Source organism: Carassius gibelio, chromosome A4 (assembly GCF_023724105.1).
Source record: "Carassius gibelio isolate Cgi1373 ecotype wild population from Czech Republic chromosome A4, carGib1.2-hapl.c, whole genome shotgun sequence".
Classification (NCBI taxonomy): domain Eukaryota; kingdom Metazoa; phylum Chordata; class Actinopteri; order Cypriniformes; family Cyprinidae; genus Carassius; species Carassius gibelio.
Window position 1 is genome coordinate 34,433,250 of NC_068374.1, and position 17,500 is coordinate 34,450,749.

Consider the following 17,500-nt stretch of genomic DNA (forward strand, 5'->3'; position numbering starts at 1 on the left):
ACCGAGGTGCAACTTGTAAATGACATTGGTTTCTTTTCCATACTCGTAAGCTTGTTTGATTAAATATGCGACCCTGGACCACTTAAGTCTAAAGTGTCAAAATTGAGATGTATGCATCATCTGAAAGCTGAATAACAAAGCTTTGTTAGGATCTTGACCGAGATACGACTATTTGAAAATCTGGATATCTAAATAGTGAGAAAATCACCTTTGAAGTTGTGCAAAATAATTCTTAGCAATGCATATTACTAATCAAAAATGAGGTTTTGATATATTTACGGTAGGAAGTTTACACAATATCTTCATGGAACATGATCTTTACTTAATATTTACTTAATATCCTAATAATTTTTAGCATAAAGGAAAAATCTATTATTCTGACCCATACAATGTGTTTTGGCTATTGCTACAAATATACACCCAGTGACTTAAGTTTTGTGCTCCAGGGGGGTCACATATAGCCTCTCAGCTTATACAGTACCAGGACACGATTCCCCTCAAGATGCACGTTTAGATTTGGAGATGATTCATGAAAGGATCTTGTGATTCTGTTGACTTTGGTTGCACTTGAAAAGGATGTTTGCTATGGAAATATCACAGGCTTCGGTCTTCTGCGTCCTCAAACTTAACCCTTTAATTGCTGGCTGAGCAAAACTGGTAACACTTACCTCCAGCACTTCTACTCACCCAAGCAATCAGATGCACAGTACGCATTTGGGCTGGTGAACCATTAATGCATAGACTTACCTTGTTTTCCATTTATGGAAATAGTGACGCAGTTAAATCGATTTGAAATAAGACTCTTGATTTGATACGATTTCTTTATATACTTACCACAGCTTGTAGATATAGTAGATATCTGCTGTGCACCTGCTGGAAAACTCTACTTTAAAATGTCATTTGGTGAATTTTATATATATGCAGCTTCCTTTCTAATCTTCAGCATTCATTTCGGTCTCTAAATTACACCCGGGTTGTGATTCCTGGTGAATGTGAATATATTTGTCTGTCTCTGTTTCAGACCGCTGCTGTTTCAGACGAGTGAGCACATCGCTGGGAGTCAAGCGCTGGGAGATTTGATCCCATACAGCACCATATTGCATTTCCTGTTCACTCGTGCCCCGGCTGAACTCAAATCACCACATCAGGTACACACACACACACACACAGTGTCACTCTAATGCAGAGAGATTGAAACCTCTTGGTTATAGAGCCTCAAGGATTGAGGTTTTAGGTTCAGGTGTTGGCAAGCGAAAGGTTTTTGAGGTCAGATCCTGTTTATTCTGCATTGAGCGGGGCAATTCACCTCAAGTTGCCCCATCGCGACTGTCCCTGAGATCTGACCTACTGTAAGCTGCTTTAGATTAAAGCTTCCGCTAAATGACACATTTCACTTTGAGTGCTCGGACTGGAAAAGATGAGGATATTTTTAGCCATTTTATAAAACCAGGGTTGTTTAAAATTGCTTTGGCATGGGTGGATTCATAGAGCTTTTATGCATCACTAATAACACTTTCCCTTATAAACAGAGAGCGGAGTGGTCGATCTCTCGCTATTCTCAATGGCTGGATGACCATCCATCAGAGAAGGACCGTCTGAGTCTTATTAGGTAAGATCTAAGGCTCAAAACTGCAACTCCAATTCACAGTTTTCACTGCTTTTTACAATAAACCTTTCCAGTGGTGGAAAAGTAGCTACTAACTTGGTTAGTAGTTTAGTTTCGCCTCTTTAGCCCGTCAACCTAGAAATGTTAGGGTTCCCACAATCACAGAAAACATGGAAACATTAGGGAATTTTAATAAAACAATTTCTGTGAGTTATTGTATACGCTTTATCATATGTTTTTTTTTATTTTAGAGATGCATTTAAATTTCAGGAAGTTGATGCAATGAATATATGTATGCATTTTATTCGAAATATTTATAGTCATTATGAACATTTCCATGCAGGTGATCTTGACTGTGATTTCTCAAGTGAACTTTAATTTTTCTGGTCATGCATGCTCAGCTCAAAAAAATTCCTTGGCTAGAAATTGCATTGTATGAGTGCAAAGTTTCTAAAATGATTTTTTTTTAAACCCCCTATTCATAAGAAAACTCCTGGTAATGATTCAGTAGTTCAGTGCAGAACTGAATTTCTCAGTGTGACATCAGCGCCCTCTAGCGGTGCTCTGGAGGAAACACTGCAGCTTTCCTTTGATCAGGGCAAGTAAATCAAATGTGATTTTCCTTTGTTGCAGGGGGGCACTGGAGGCATATGTGCAGTGTATCCGAGCCAGGCAGGGGAAGGAGTTCGCCCCGGTGTATCCCATCATGCTCCAGCTGCTGCAGAAGGCCACGAGCGTGTCGTAGGATCTGCAAACTCAACAGAATAATCTAGACAGTTCGTCATAAGAATACACTCGTCTTCGCCAAAAGAAGACTTTATTATATTTCAAAACATTATGACTGTTTTGTCGAAGTCTGAAACTAATATGTATTTCTTATTGTTTTTTTTCTGGTGTCTACTGGCTTTATGGATCCATACCTTCTTAACCAATATACAAATATTAAAAAATAATCTGTTTTGCTGGGTAGAGAAGGGATTGAAAAATGAATTACTGAACACATTATGTATATGTGTATATGCTGATTAAAGAATGCCTCATGATTTCCTCACAAGCTTAACTTGGTTATATCTCCGATTAGTTGGCTTTCACACTTTTCTTGATATACAAAAATAGTTTGGATTGCTTCTAATTAATGCAGTGACGTTCAGGCTTTTTATTTGTGATTTAACTGTCCAAATACTAAGCTTTTTTGGTGATATTCAAAACCGTGAAAGGAAAATTAAACACTTTGGAAAAGGAAATGTATTTATCACTGTCATATAGTTTTTAGATAAAAATGGATGGAGTTTTTGAGGAGCGCATGTTGAGTAACATTTGGAGAGTTGTAGCATTGGTTAGCAGTACACTACAGGATCTATTACTGTATTCAGCTCTGGATCAGTTCTTGCTGTCTCTGAATCCTCAAACTTTTCCTTTGCCAACAGGAGCCCATCTTCAGAGACCAGAGATCCTGTTTTCATGTCTGTCTCTATCTTACACTCTTTTCACTCTGTTTTATTTGACCTACAATGGCACAGTCACATATTTTAGTGTTTAAAATGTGATAAGCTGCTCTTAAACATTCATTAAACTTCTGATTCTCTCCAGTTTTGTATAATCATGCAAATGTGGTTCGTCCACTGCTCCTTGAATAATTTAATTAATCTTGTGTGTGCTTCTTAAACAGACAGTCTGAAGTGTTTCACATTGCCATTTGATCTCATTTAAATAACTGATCGTGACATATAAATGGCATTAAAGATGATCTAATGTAACAAACCCAAACCCTAAGATTATTAAAATACCTGTAAAATGGAAATTAGGCTTAAGTCTTACACGATATCTTATGGTATTTCAGCTCTCACAAAAGCAGTCGGATGAAGACCTTAGATAATAAAGATAAAAAGTGGCATGAAAACTGCTGAAATAATTAAAAAAGCAATAATCTAATAGCTCTTAAAACACAACAAAAAATGCATTAGTGGATTCCCAAACTTTTTTTGTCATATTTACTTGGAAGTTCCCCAGAGATTTTGAAATAAATATTTTAAGTATCACATTTGCATGCATTTTCATGGTTCTCCTACAATGGTCAGTATATGCAGGTAACCATATAAAATATTTCATTTTTGTCGTATTTTATTTTGATGTTCTAATATGATTTATTTTTAATGCACATCTTAATGATTTGATCATCAGGTCCTCATTAAACTCTCGAACCCCCTGCAGTTCCTTTTTGAACCCAAGTATGAGAAACTTTGACATAATGTCGTTCATTAATTCATTTCATGATGTTCATTTTCTTTCTCTTTCTGTTTTTATATCCATAGTGTAAAAGTTGATCCTATTCAAATCACTGTTAGGTTGGGGTCAAAAGTAATCAAAAAGTTATCTTATTATATTACCTAAAATGTGCAATGTAATGGATTTCGTTACTATTTTTTTTTTTTCATGTAATTTGGAATCCGATTACAATTTGTAAGTAACCCAGCTCTGATGAAGACTAATCGTTTCAGCCCTAATTAAGAGTGAAATAGTGAAGACATGCATCATTATATGAATGAATGACATATATCATGTGATATCGATCTGGTTTTACATATTTACTCATTATGCATATTTAGTTTTCTAAGTTAGTTTTAGACTGCGTTTGTGTGTGTACATAGCCTACATGTATAAATGTATGCCTGTTTATGCTTTGAACTGTGATGACTGCAATACATCGGGTTTATTCCGGCTCTTTACTTAATTAGAAGGCTAATACATTATCTGTTTATTTCTTAAGGCTATTATTAAATATATTGTTCTATTTCTGTGTTGATGACGTTGAAAGAGCGCTTCTCATATTACACTTCTTCCCGCGACGAACCCCTCAGTCGCGCCAAAATCCCACCTGTGTCCCTCATATTTGTTCCTGCTTGAGCTTCTCATTAAACGAAGCCAGGGGGACATTTGGCATTTATATAATGTCAATTAATCGTCTGTGGTGATTAATTACGTCCCCAATGACTTGCAGCGGCCCCTTTAAAACTTCAGGAGGGAGCAGAGGCAGAGCGCGCATACAGCCGCCAACAAACCCCCCACAGGCTTGGTCAGAACGCGTCTCTGATTGGCTACGACCGTCGCTCCGAGTCATTCCCTCCTCGTTCGGCCAATGAACGTCGGTATATGTGCTTAGCGGCTACGTGATTGGCTGGGGGAGGGTGTAACTCTTCAGAGCGCCAGAAACGAGCTTTAGCGGGTGATTCATACTGGCTTGGCGGCACGACTGAAATAAGATTATTAGTTATGATCTTCTGATTTGGAGAGAAAATATGTTCATTTAAGGAGCAATACAAAGGATCACCACTTCACATGATTCAATCACGCTTTAAGGATTTTTTTATTCAAAGAACGGGTGTTTAAGGTAAGAAGATGAAGTATGACTTGCATGATTTCAAAATAATAATAATAATAATGTAACGTTAAATAAGTTAAATCTCCTTAAACTCAAGTTTGACTTTTACTTGAAGTTTCTTTTCTAGTAAGTTATTCAGAAAAAGAGAGGATTTATATGAAATGCTTTTTAATATCATAAGCATGCTGCTGAGCTCTGACAATATAGTTAATGTTAAATAAAACCATGTGCCAATCTTATCAATATAAATCATTTTAAAAGTTACATTGTGTCTTCTAAGAATCTGACTGTTTTCGTGGAAATATTTCTTGCGCCAAAATCTTACCACCATCATCAGATCCATTTTTTAAGAACCTGATCATTAGTCATGTTTCTTATGCAATACTTTAGGATATTTAGTAATATAATACCCAATTAACGTTATATTATTTACTAGCAGTATTTAAATAATACATTTTGGCACCATAACTTCATTGGTAAGTAACAAACATCACATAAATACTTTACAGATCAGTTTATATTTGTAATTATACAGTTATATACACTATATAACGTTGGTGTTATATATTAATAACAGTGCTAAAGTTAGTGTCAATCATGTAGTAGCATAATTCAGTGTTTATTTACTACTAGCATAAATGTGCTGATACATTTTTCTGTTTTTAGATGGAGATGAAGTGTTTAACACTAAAGGATTTGATTAGTGTGAGGACACTAGTGAATAAGATGGGCTCGGAGGATACCGGAAACACCAATGACCGGAAAGTAAGAGATCTGCATGTAATTAAAGCATTTTTTTAGTTTGAATTACTTGAAAATGCATCTACTGCCTCATTCGATTAATATCTAAATGTTACCCAAAATTCAGGAGAACATCTGCATGGACAGAAGAAAAACGACCCCTCTGAAGTGTGAGTCTGTGAATGGACATAGGAGAGTGTCCAGCCCAGATATCACCCACATGACCCCCAATAAACACGCAGAGAGGGCCCATCCGGACCCCTGGACCCCGACAGCAAACCTGAAAATGCTGATCAGTGCCGCCAGCCCAGACATCCGCGACAGAGAGATGAAGAAAACCCTCTTCAGACCCATCGAGAATGAAGAGAAGTCTGTAGAGGAGGAAGAAGAGGAAGAACTCGACGACTCGTGCCAGGTATCAAAACAAGTCTAAATCAGTCTAATGTTTGGAAACTTAAGACGCTTTTATCCACAGCGGCTTACAACATGCAGATCATCTCAAATATCTTCATATGCTCTGTAGTTTTAGCTGGTTTTATCTCTCTTTATTGCAGTATGAAGCGTTAGATGATTCTGAGAGGAGACCCAGTCGCAAACAGAAGAGCTTGGGGCTTTTGTGTCAGAAATTTCTGGCATTGTACCCTGATTACCCAGAAACCTCTGAGAGCATCAATATTTCTCTGGATGAGGTGGCCACACGCTTAGGTAAGAGAAAATAACTCCTAATCATAAATTCTGTATAAAAGTTCTGTATAAAATATAATGAAATGACAGAAGAAACGCAGAGAAGGGCGACATAAAGCAGATATAAATTGTCACATTATTTGATTTAAAGATGGTGATATACGCATAATAAATGCCGAAATTATATACAGTATATGTTACATAATATTTACAAAATGAGAAATTAATCTGAAAGTGAATTCCATCTTTTTTAAATCCTTAAACAGATTTATTTATTTATATTTTACATAATATTTACAAAACTAAAAAAATATATATATATTTGAAAGTGAATTGCATGAAAAAAAAACTTTTAGAACTTGATTTAAAAAAAATCCTTAAACAGATTTATGTTATTATATTTTACATAATATTTGCAAAATTATAATACAGATATTTGAGTGAATTGCATGAAAAAAAAACTTTTAGAAATTTATCAAAAAAGATTTATTTATATTTATGAATTTATATTTTACATAATATTTGCAAAACTAGAAAAAAATATTTGAAAAGTGAATTGCATGCAAAAAACCTTTAGAACTTGATTTTAAAAAAATCCTTTAACAGATTTATGTATTTATATTTTACATATTTACAAAACTATAATAAAAATATTTGAAAAGTGAATTGCATGAAAAAGAAAAAAAAACTTTTAGAACTTGATTTTTTGTTAAAATCTTTAAACAGATTTATTTATTTATATTTTACATATTTACAAAACTATAATAAAAATATTTGAAAAGTGAATTGCATGAAAAAAAACTTTTAGAACTTGATTTAAAAAAAATCCTTTAACAGATTTATGTATTTATATTTTACATATTTACATAACTAGAAAAAAAAATATTTGAAAGTGAATTGCATGAAAAAAAAAACTATTAGAACTTGATTTAAAATAGTAAACTAAACAGATTAATACTTTAGATGGCCATTTCCTGATTCTGTAATCCTGTTATAGTATTTTTCATAAATAAATGTGTTTTCTGAATGCTGACAGTATGAATGGAGAAAGTATTATAGTGTATATTGATCTTTTACTAATAATAAAAAAGAAAATGCTAAAATATTTCACATACCATATACTTTCTTTGTTTAACAGTCCTCATGCATTAAATAAAAGTCATCTACAAGCCATCAAAATAAAGGTTCTTCCGGCACATCGGCCAAACATAAAATTGCTGTTAATTAAAAACTGCTAAATGTCCAGAACTGTCTACTGTGACACAGGCGTTGAGAGACGTCGTATCTACGACATTGTGAACGTGCTGGAGTCTCTGATGCTGGTGAGCAGAATGGCTAAGAACCTGTACGTGTGGCACGGACGCTCAGGACTGACACGGACCCTGCAGGATCTCCATCAGGCGGGACGCGAGCAGGGCTACCATCTGCAGATGGACCAGAGACCGTGTGACGCCCACCACGTGCAAAACTCACACGGTATGACAGTTTGCATTGCACAAAAAAAAGATTTCAAAACCAGTCCGTCTGGTTGCGTGATGCATATTCTGTCATCTGCATGATTCACTGTATTGCACACAAACGCTTTACATTGAAACCATAGTGGCAGTTGCCCCATTAACACCATTATTAGTATCTCCATTAATCGGTCACCTGTTAACAGCGTCTCGTGCATCACAACACAGGTCACCAGGTCTTTGTGTTGATCACTGGTAATCCCGTCATAGCACCGGGACTCTTTGTTAGAGACAGGCCCAAGAGGGAAGCTCATTATTCAGAGAGGAAGATGAAGCTGCAGGTTTAGACATGTTTGTGTTTGCTGAGCTCTTGGAGGGGGACTTGATTAAATCACCTCACTGTTGACCTTAGTTTAGAGAAACTACACTTAATCAGTAATAATATAGTCAACTATAGCATAGCTGCAGGTACTATGTCTGCTTAACTTAAGCAGATATGGCTTTATAATATATAGAAGAAGAAAAAATATGCAATAAATTAGTATGTGATCCATAATATATATGTATGAAATAAAAAAAACATGCAATAAATTAGTATGTGATCCCCGGTTATTATAGTTAGCTAAAAGTATATGCATTTATATATATAAATGATAATTTTAAAAACTTTATTAATTTCTAACTTTCATTTAGTTTAACTGTTTGTACTAAAATGATTAAAACTTAAATATTTTATTAAACTATAGAAATTGGAATATATGACAAAAACGAAATAATTACTAAAACTACAATTACAATGAAAAAAGAAAATGTAAACATTTATTTAAAATATTAAAAACTATAATACTACATCAGTGAAAGTAAATTAACACTAATGTGATTTTTTTTCTACTAGATGCACAAATGGTAAAGAAGTTATGGTAAATATTATAATTATTTATGTTAATTCTGACAATTAAAATTCTGTTTGTATTTACATTTACTCATTTAGCAGATGCTTTCATCCAAAGCGACTTACAAATGAGGACAATTAAATTAACAAAAGTGCAATGATATACAAGTGCTATATATACACATTTAAAATTATAAATAAAACTCAAGTATATATTGTAATTGTCCATGCTTCAAATTAAATCTTCTGATTTTTTAAATGCACATTAGAAAAAATGAATGCTATTTGAAAGCTCTGATGCTTTCTGTTTCTGAAATGAGCCGATGATGAAATAAAAGCCGCTAATGATATTAGCCCCAGTCACTGTTTTATATAACGAAGACAACTTTTACATGTGTTTACAGTGTTTTACAGCATGGTTTCTCTCTCTAATACAGCGTCCTCCAGCAGACGGAAGGACAAATCGCTCCGTATCATGAGCCAGAAGTTTGTCATGCTGTTTCTGGTGTCCAAAACACAGACCGTTACCCTCGATACAGCGGCTAAGATCCTGATCGAAGAGGGTCAGGATGACTCCAGCCACAGCAAGTATAAAAGTAAGACACCAGCCAGATTTCATATTTTAAATATGATGCATTTCCTTGATGACTAATGAAGCTTGCTTGCTTTTTTTGGTGTGTGTAGCTAAGGTGCGACGTTTGTACGATATCGCTAATGTCCTGACCAGCCTGAATCTGATCAAGAAGCTTCACGTGAGAGAGGAAAAGAGCCGGAAACCCATCTTCAAATGGATTGGGCCTGCCGATTTCCACAGCAGCTGCGGTGCGTCCTGTTTAAACACCTGAAATTAGCTTTTAGGCTCTTCAGTGTGATTATATTGGGACTATTGTTGCCTGTCTTTTAGATTCAGACGATTTGAGAGTCTCCAAAGCTCAGATTAGCTCCACCGGGGAACAACGGGAGAAGATGACGCGTCACTCCTCCTTCCAGGTCACTTCTACCCCTTCTGTCAATCAAAGGCGGATAAGCTCCGCCCCCAGCACACCTCACAGACCTTCCACAGGTGAGAGCTGAGCAGAGCTCTTTCTATAATATGAGTGTAGAGTTTACATTTGATGTAATTGTAGTTTATATGACCGTGTGTGTGTGTGTGTGTTTTCAGACGAGCCGGTGGATTATTCTAGGAAGAGTGTGAACACTAACGCAGTGTGTCAACTGCAGTTTGGAGACAGGTGAGTGCACAGCTGTGTAGAATTGGGATGTGCAGAAATGTACACATATTTCAGACACTAGGTAAAGGTCTTGGCTGAAAGGTTGTAGGTTCAAACCTGAAGTTGATGCATAACCATTGTGCTCTTGATTACTAACAGGGTTCATTTAGGATTATTCATTTTACTACACTGAAAAATTGGTGGAAAAAGAATTTTCACACAGAAATTGCTAGTAAGCATCACAGAAAAGAAATGTCAAGTAACGTAGAAATAAACATGAAATTCTGAAGTAACAAATTAATTTTTTTGTATTTTCTTGTATGTCCTCCAATAGTGGTTTTATTAGCAACTTAAAAATTATGTTTGTAGTGTATTATATTATTTATAATAATATTGTAAATTCACTTTTATTTTTAGAATTACGATTTAAATGTTGTGGTGTTTTTGTATTGGTTTAGCATTAATTTATTTTTGTCAATTTTATTAATTTTAGTACTTACAAAAATTTCAGAAATAATTAAGTGTTATTTATAATAATATTTGAAATTCACTTTTTATTTTTAGAATTCTATTTTAATTTTGTTGTGTTTTTATTTGTGTGTGTGTGTTTTGTATCTGTTTAGCGTTAATTTATTTTTGTCAATTTTATTAATTTTACTACTTAAACTTACAGAAATAATAATGTAGTATTTATAATAATATTTAGAATTAGATTTTTAGTAATTTTGTCGTTCTTATTAGAATGTATTAATATTTTGAATGAGCTTTTTGTGTGATTTTTCGGTTTAAATTTTGATGTCAGATTTCAGTTTTGTTGTGCGTTTGATATCTTCATTAGTTTTTCTGTTCAGCTTTATTTATTTGTTTGTCAGTTTTGCTAATTGTAGCACTTAAACCTATGTATTTCACATGCTCCCTAACTCTGTGTCCTGTTGTTTTCTAGTGTTCAGTCCAGTGGACGTCCTGTGGCGTCGTCTCTTCAGACAGATGTGTCTCATGCATCTCTGCCCGTTTCAGCCCAGTTCGCTCCTCACCAGTTAGCATACTTGCCCGGTCTGCCCCAAACACCCCTGATCATGGTGTACAGCGGACACGTGCCAGACGCCATCGGGTCACCCGTCTCAGGACATCTGAAGAAGAGAGAGAGACAAGAGGAAGAGAAAGAGGAACAGACAGCGAAACGAAGCAACCGCTCGGCTTCCATAGAAAGTCAAATGGTGAGTGTTATGAGCCAGACATATATATATATATATACACACATAGCTTAAAAATGTAAATTAAGACAATAAGCAATGACAAAATTTAAAGCTAAAATTGTATGAAATGTGGTATACCAATATGTTATTATTAAACTAAAGTATCTGACATAAAAGAATATATTTATTTATATATTCATATATGAGAATGTTATCATTTTGTCAAAAACTGCAAGTAAAGAAATAAAAGCAGCTTGATAAAATAAGCAGTAAATATGAGAAAAATAATGTATACAATAAAATAAATAACCACTCCTCTCTCTCTCGTCCCTGTTTGTTTAAGACACTGAGTACATAAAAAAGGGAAATAAATTGTATTTGGTTTTCTTGACAGATGGCAGTGATTGGTTAAAAAAGGTTTTTTTTTTTCTTAGTAATATTTACAGTCTTTGCTGTATTTTATTTATATTGCTACCATGCATACTACATTATTAGTATTTCTACTTGTATTATAGTGTAATGCACTAGTATGTTTTGAAGCAAGCATTTATAATAATAAATACAAATTATTATTTTTTTTTATTTTATTTTATTTTTTTGAGTCAGATAGTTAGAAATACGTCTGTTTAATTTCTGTTTATTTATTTGTATTTATTTTCTTTTTTTCAATATGTTCAAACAAACATTGTATCGTCTTTTATCATCTCTCACATTGGTAAAACACCAATAAAAACTACAATAAAATTAATTAGTGTGTGTAAAATTAGAATAATTAGGCTTTTATGCAAAAAAAAAAAATCAGGATCAACTTATATTTTTGCTAGAAATGTGACTTCCTAGAAACGAATATGATGCAGTTGAAATGTATCCGATGTTTCTGACCCTGTTTATGGAGTATGATGTAAAGATAGACTTTCCCATGATGCAATCACTTAATGCACAGCCTTATTGGTTTAATAATGGCCTCATTCACAGTATTATAAACTGTCTTTTGTGTGAATGTCCCACAGGGTGAGAGTGCCAGAAGGTCTTCAGTCTGCTCTGGCGACGATTCCCCGTGGGACGAGACCTCGTTTGGGCCTGTAAATGAGGAAGAGGCGGGAGCACGCAGCCCTAAAGACCCCCGGCTGTCCTCTCATTACCTCTATGTTCCCAACACGGCAGGTACAAGAGAACCTGAGCGGTGATCGCCGTCTTTGTTTTATCGTAAGCTCATCCTAAAGTGTAATTTGACTGTTTCCTGTAGGTCTGAACGGTTTGAACTTCCTCGTGCCAGCGGGACACACACAAGGTGGCGTGCCGGGTGTAGCCATGCCGTATTTTTTAGTGCATTCACCGCTCGTGCCCTCCTCCAGCGGCGAGGCTTTGAGTTTCAGCGTGCTGTCACCGGCTCGTTTTGTGATGCCCGGAGGGGCGTTTGGTGTGATCGAAACACTGAACACCACTGAGCATCGTGCACAAGGAAGCCCTCGGCCAGCGCAAACACAGGTCAGTTTACTGCATGCCGTTGTTGTTTAACATAGTCACTAAGGATTCATTCGAGCTGTTTCTGAGCTTCTCACTTCTGCTGTTTCAGACTCCTGTGACACCAAAGGAAGCGGCGGGGTGCTCCAAATCTTTCTTTGAGACGCCCGGAGCCTTTGGCTCTCTCAGCACCCCCCCGGCGGCACGCAAAAGAGGCTCCGCCCAGAGGAGGCTGGACATCGGACACACCGCAGCCAATTAAATCAGCCGTATTCATGCTTCTGTGGTGCTACAGTGCCAAAGACAGACACAGCATTACACCGCAAACTCGACTGATCAACATTTCCTGTTTAGTAGCGAGGGCAGATATTAGTGTATGCGGCTCTATTTGTTATCCCAAACCGCTTTAGATAGTATTTTGGAGTTCATTCGACATCCTACTAGTATATAAACCGTTATTATTTATTACAGCTGAGGCTCAAATCAACAATCCAGCTCTAGCACTACGTATTTAAACATGTGAAAACTAATCAAGTCTGGATCAGCCTCTGAGAGAGAGGAAATGAGCCGTATGTTCACTCTTTCACGAGTTTGTAGAAGTGCTAACATGCCAAAACTGAGTGTGTTTGGGGATACAGAACAAAATAATGGATGTGATTTTTGACACTGTTAAAGTTTAAGGTGCTACATCCGTGAAACGGATAGAAAACGGAGACATACTTGAAGACCGGTGACTGATCTGCTATCACTGGAGCAAAGGTGAAATATCACAGTACTGTACCGTTTTAAACAAAGGATGTTTATGTATGAACTCTTTGTAGACTAGTAATAAATTATTTTTTTGGAAACGTACATTTGGATTGAATTTTACACAACATGGTTTGATCCATATAACTGTACAGTATTTACTGTAACTCGCAGCATTGAATATTTTTTATGCCGGTCAGTGTTTAAATGTGCGGTGCTTTTGTGTTAAATTATTAGATATGTTTTCAATCATTTTATGTATGGACACGTGTGACATACAAGTAGTACAAAATAAATCTATGTAAAATGTAATATTATTTGTTAAATCTTGCATTATTGGGTGTGTGCCAAGTACAGATGGGCTTAATTTTGTGCGACCACAAGATGGCCTCATATACAAAACAAATGAATTTTTTTATGATGCATCTCAGAAACAAAGGCGAAAATCAGGTGATCTTGGACCTTACCTGTGTGCCTTTGTAGCATCGTTTTCATCTGCATTAAATTCAATATGGCATCTAACATCTAATGTCATTAATAGGCCAATAAACCTAAAAAATAAAAATAAAAAAAGACTTGATTTCTCAGAAATAATCATGTTTGTGACCAAGAAATGAGACAGAATTCACCAAACATTGGATAAATATCAATATGGCACAAGACTCGGTCTGAAGGAGCTCAGGTCAGAAACAGACACATGCACGGAAACCTTAATAACCAATCCTATGTTTTAATATCTCATGCACGTGCCATTCCTCAGAGTCCAGTAAAATGAGGATGGACAGAAAGCTACATCTGTTTTTCATTCGCTCTTTCTTTCCAGTCCTTCTTTTGGTGTTATATGCATTCCAGATGAAGAAATGACAGCGTACTTCTGCACTGCTGTATTATTACACCAGCAAAATGTGGCTTTAAAATATCAAAATATGGAATGTGCACAGTGCTTTTTTTCCTATTGTTTTATCAATTTTTTATGTTTTGTTTGAAAAGTGTGCAAATAAATGAGACTTGTCTATGTTTATACAGTGACATTCTGAAAAGCTGGTCAATTTTATTGAGGTCAAAGTGTATCAGCTCCCAAAATGACAAGTGATGCATGCTGGGTAATTACAGGAGCTGCTTTCTGGATGGCTTTAAAGCTGCAGTCGGTAACTTTTGACGCTCTAGCGGTTAATAAACAGAACTGCTTGCGTCTTGCGGAAGAACATCGTAGCCGGAACTACTTCTCTCTGTTTATGTCTATGAAGAATCACAAAGGTACTGGGTTACTCCGCCGCGGTATCCCCGAAGCAATCTAAAATAGTCCGAATATAAACACTTATTATAGGTGCACCCTAGTGATTCAGGACAAGCTAAAAACACGGTTTGGAAAATGGATTCATGGTGTACTCGCTTATTATATACATTTTTCTACATTTTGAACACAAACAAAGTTACGGACCGCAGCTCTGATTGGTTGTTTCTTACCGGGAGCCGTAAAAAACAACCTTTGTGTTCAAAGTATACAAAATGTATATAATATATAATAATTTTTCCAAAATATCTATTATTTATTTATTTTTACAACTATTTTGAAGGCATGCATATTTGTAATTCTTAGAAAACCTGTAAATAGATACGTAAAATAACCATGGTTTTATTATAGTAAAACTGTAGTAATCCATGGTTTTTTGGCGTATTGACTGCCATTTGTAAAACCACAGATTTACTACAAATACCATGGTTAAACTATGGTTAATATAGCAAAACCATGGTTAATTTGTGGTTACCATGGTTTAACTACAGTAACCATGATTTTTTGGTTTTATTTGTAGTAAAACCATGGTTAATTTTCGTAAGGGTTATGGCATGCAACAAAATGTTTCTTACAGTACCTCATCTTTTTTGCATGGCAAGCATTCCAGTAAAGATCATTCATCTTCTTTGGGTATGTCTGACACATCACAGGCACCAGGCCTGAAGAATGCACAAAGAACACATATATGACATTTTTATATTCTTAGTCTACACTTACATACACATAAACAAATTGAGACTTTAAAAGTTAAAGTGACGCATACATTTATGATTCAGCTCACTGTTATGACACCACAATGTGCGTCAAGTAGGCTACGTAACGTGTCTCTCTCTCTCTCTGTGTGTGTGTGTGTGTGTGTGTGTGTGCGTGCGTGTGTGTGTGTGTGTGTGTTTAAAAAAAACACACTCCTCCTTTTCTCCCTCTGTAATCCCCTGATGAGATTCCAGGCTGTTCGCACTTTGGGAATCATCTGGGAAGCACGTGAAAGCTCAGGTAGGAGCCTTTTAAACAGCGTCGTGTCTGTGTGAGAAACTCTTTTTTTAATTACTGACGATTAAAATACGTGTTTTATTGAATCGAGTTCGTTCTCAGCAGTTAGATGAGAAGTGAGGAAACCCCGCTAAACATTCAGAAGAAGTTCGTTTCGTCGAGTCTGAAAAAACTTTTTTTTTTTTTTTTTTTCTTTTTTTTCAGTTTTATATTTATCTCTATTTGGTAGCCTACTTGCCAATTTAATATTTAGGCTATACGTGTTCAATGCTTGTAACTAAACATGCAAACGGTTTATCATCGACAAGTATGCAATTTGCATGCTTGATACAATTAGTTTTCTTAAACTATTAGATGCACTTCGAAAACAAGTCCCGTGGCAGTACTTATCATATTCATATGATTTAGTGTGTCACTGCTCTACACATTTGGGGAATATATCGTCATATTCTCTATTATGTTAGTGTTAATAACATGAAGTGTTATCATGCATTTATTATGCATTTAAAGTTTTCAGATTAACACAAGCATACTCTTTAACAGTGGAGATCTTGATATAAGACACATGCATGCATTCACACATGGGTGCTGATGCTGGTTTGAGGAACCTCTGAGGTCTTGAGATGCTCGGTTGTCCTCCTTTATGTCTGGACATGTGTTCAATCTGTAATCACTCTTTTCAAGCTTCATTTATTCATATTCAGATGTCATTTTACAGAGAACAGCTCATGTTTTCCTGGAGATGACTGAAGTTTATGAGCACTTAGCCATTTTATTTGAATACTGTTGGAGAGGTCTGATATCATTTAATTTGACTAGAACAACTGAGCAAATTGAACTGAACCTTTGAAACGTCTGACTGCTGTTTTATTCACATGCTTGTTTTGAATTTGACTTCCAGACATTGTGCTTTTAGCGAGACTCGCCGTCTCTGTTTGACTCTCCATTGTCCTGTAGCTCCTGGTGGTCTCGGTGTGTTTTGATGTTGGGGTCTTCAGATGTCCACAGGGGGTTTACCGTCTGTAGTTTGTCTTTATTATTCCAGACGGATGAAGTGGGGTTTTATCTGGTCATAAATAGTGAAACACTTCACATCACGCCTGTAGACGTCCAGCACACCTGGGCATCTTCCTGAGGTTGATCTCTGAACTTGGCAGGATGGAGTTGTTTCCTTTTAAAGCTATGGTACTCAAGACTTAATTGTATTTTCTCTCTTCACAGGTTTTCATCATGCCAAACTGGGGTGGAGGAAACAAATGCGGCGCCTGCGGTGGGACGGTGTACCACGCTGAAGAGGTGCAGTGTGACGGGGGGAGCTTCCACAAGTGCTGCTTCCTCTGCAGTAAGTCAAACACTACTCTTTACTTTACTCTAGGGCACATATCACCCCAAAATCAAAGGAAGAAATATTTATATAATATTAATATTTATTTTCATGACAAAAAAGCATGTTTCATGATTTTCATAATTTAATTTAAAGAAATTTAATTAAAAATAATAATAATATTTTTTGTAATCTCATGATAATACATCCAGATTACATTTCACCCCAAAATCAATGAAAAAATAAAGACATTGTTTTGCATAACAAAAACAGAGCCTGAAAATTAAGCATGTTTTTCCCCTCCAAATGTTATTATTTTATTTTATTGTGTAAATGTTTTAATTTATTGTGACATTTTAAAACCAGCAAACGTAAACATTTTGGTTATGAAAAATTTAAAAAATAATAATATAAATATATATGACTGTATAAATTGTTGCAAAAATATTTATTGATATATATATATATATATATATATATATATATATATATATATATATATATATATATATAAT

General features: G+C 35.5%; 3 protein-coding genes across 4 annotated transcripts in view; all 3 read left to right on the forward strand.

The window, feature by feature from the left end:
- Positions 1-2,666, forward strand: part of cog5 (component of oligomeric golgi complex 5) — a 60,697-nt gene extending 58,031 nt beyond the window's left edge. Inside the window, exons 20-22 of the mRNA XM_052584018.1 lie at positions 1,022-1,148; positions 1,530-1,609; positions 2,240-2,666. Coding sequence (XP_052439978.1) covers positions 1,022-1,148; positions 1,530-1,609; positions 2,240-2,351 — 319 coding nt within the window. The 3' untranslated portion in view covers positions 2,352-2,666. The remainder of the gene's footprint in view (positions 1-1,021; positions 1,149-1,529; positions 1,610-2,239) is intronic.
- Positions 2,667-4,659: 1,993 nt separating this feature from the next.
- LOC127978977 (transcription factor E2F7) lies at positions 4,660-13,686 on the forward strand. The gene is made up of 13 exons (XM_052584028.1): positions 4,660-4,994; positions 5,652-5,750; positions 5,854-6,141; positions 6,281-6,431; positions 7,677-7,886; positions 9,194-9,352; positions 9,441-9,578; positions 9,661-9,819; positions 9,919-9,988; positions 10,911-11,184; positions 12,174-12,327; positions 12,410-12,651; positions 12,740-13,686. The coding sequence occupies exons 2-13, from the start codon at positions 5,652-5,654 to the stop codon at positions 12,887-12,889; spliced, it is 2,094 nt and encodes a 697-aa protein (XP_052439988.1). The 5' UTR covers positions 4,660-4,994; the 3' UTR covers positions 12,890-13,686.
- Positions 13,687-15,549: 1,863 nt separating this feature from the next.
- Positions 15,550-17,500, forward strand: part of LOC127978999 (cysteine and glycine-rich protein 2) — a 7,824-nt gene continuing 5,873 nt past the window's right edge. The window contains exons 1-2 of one of the 2 annotated variants that reach the window (XM_052584073.1): positions 15,550-15,664; positions 16,883-17,003. In XM_052584073.1, coding sequence (XP_052440033.1) covers positions 16,892-17,003 — 112 coding nt within the window. In that variant the 5' untranslated portion in view covers positions 15,550-15,664; positions 16,883-16,891. Of the gene's footprint in view, positions 15,696-16,882; positions 17,004-17,500 lie in introns of both variants that reach the window. The other variant, XM_052584083.1, reaches the window with a different exon arrangement.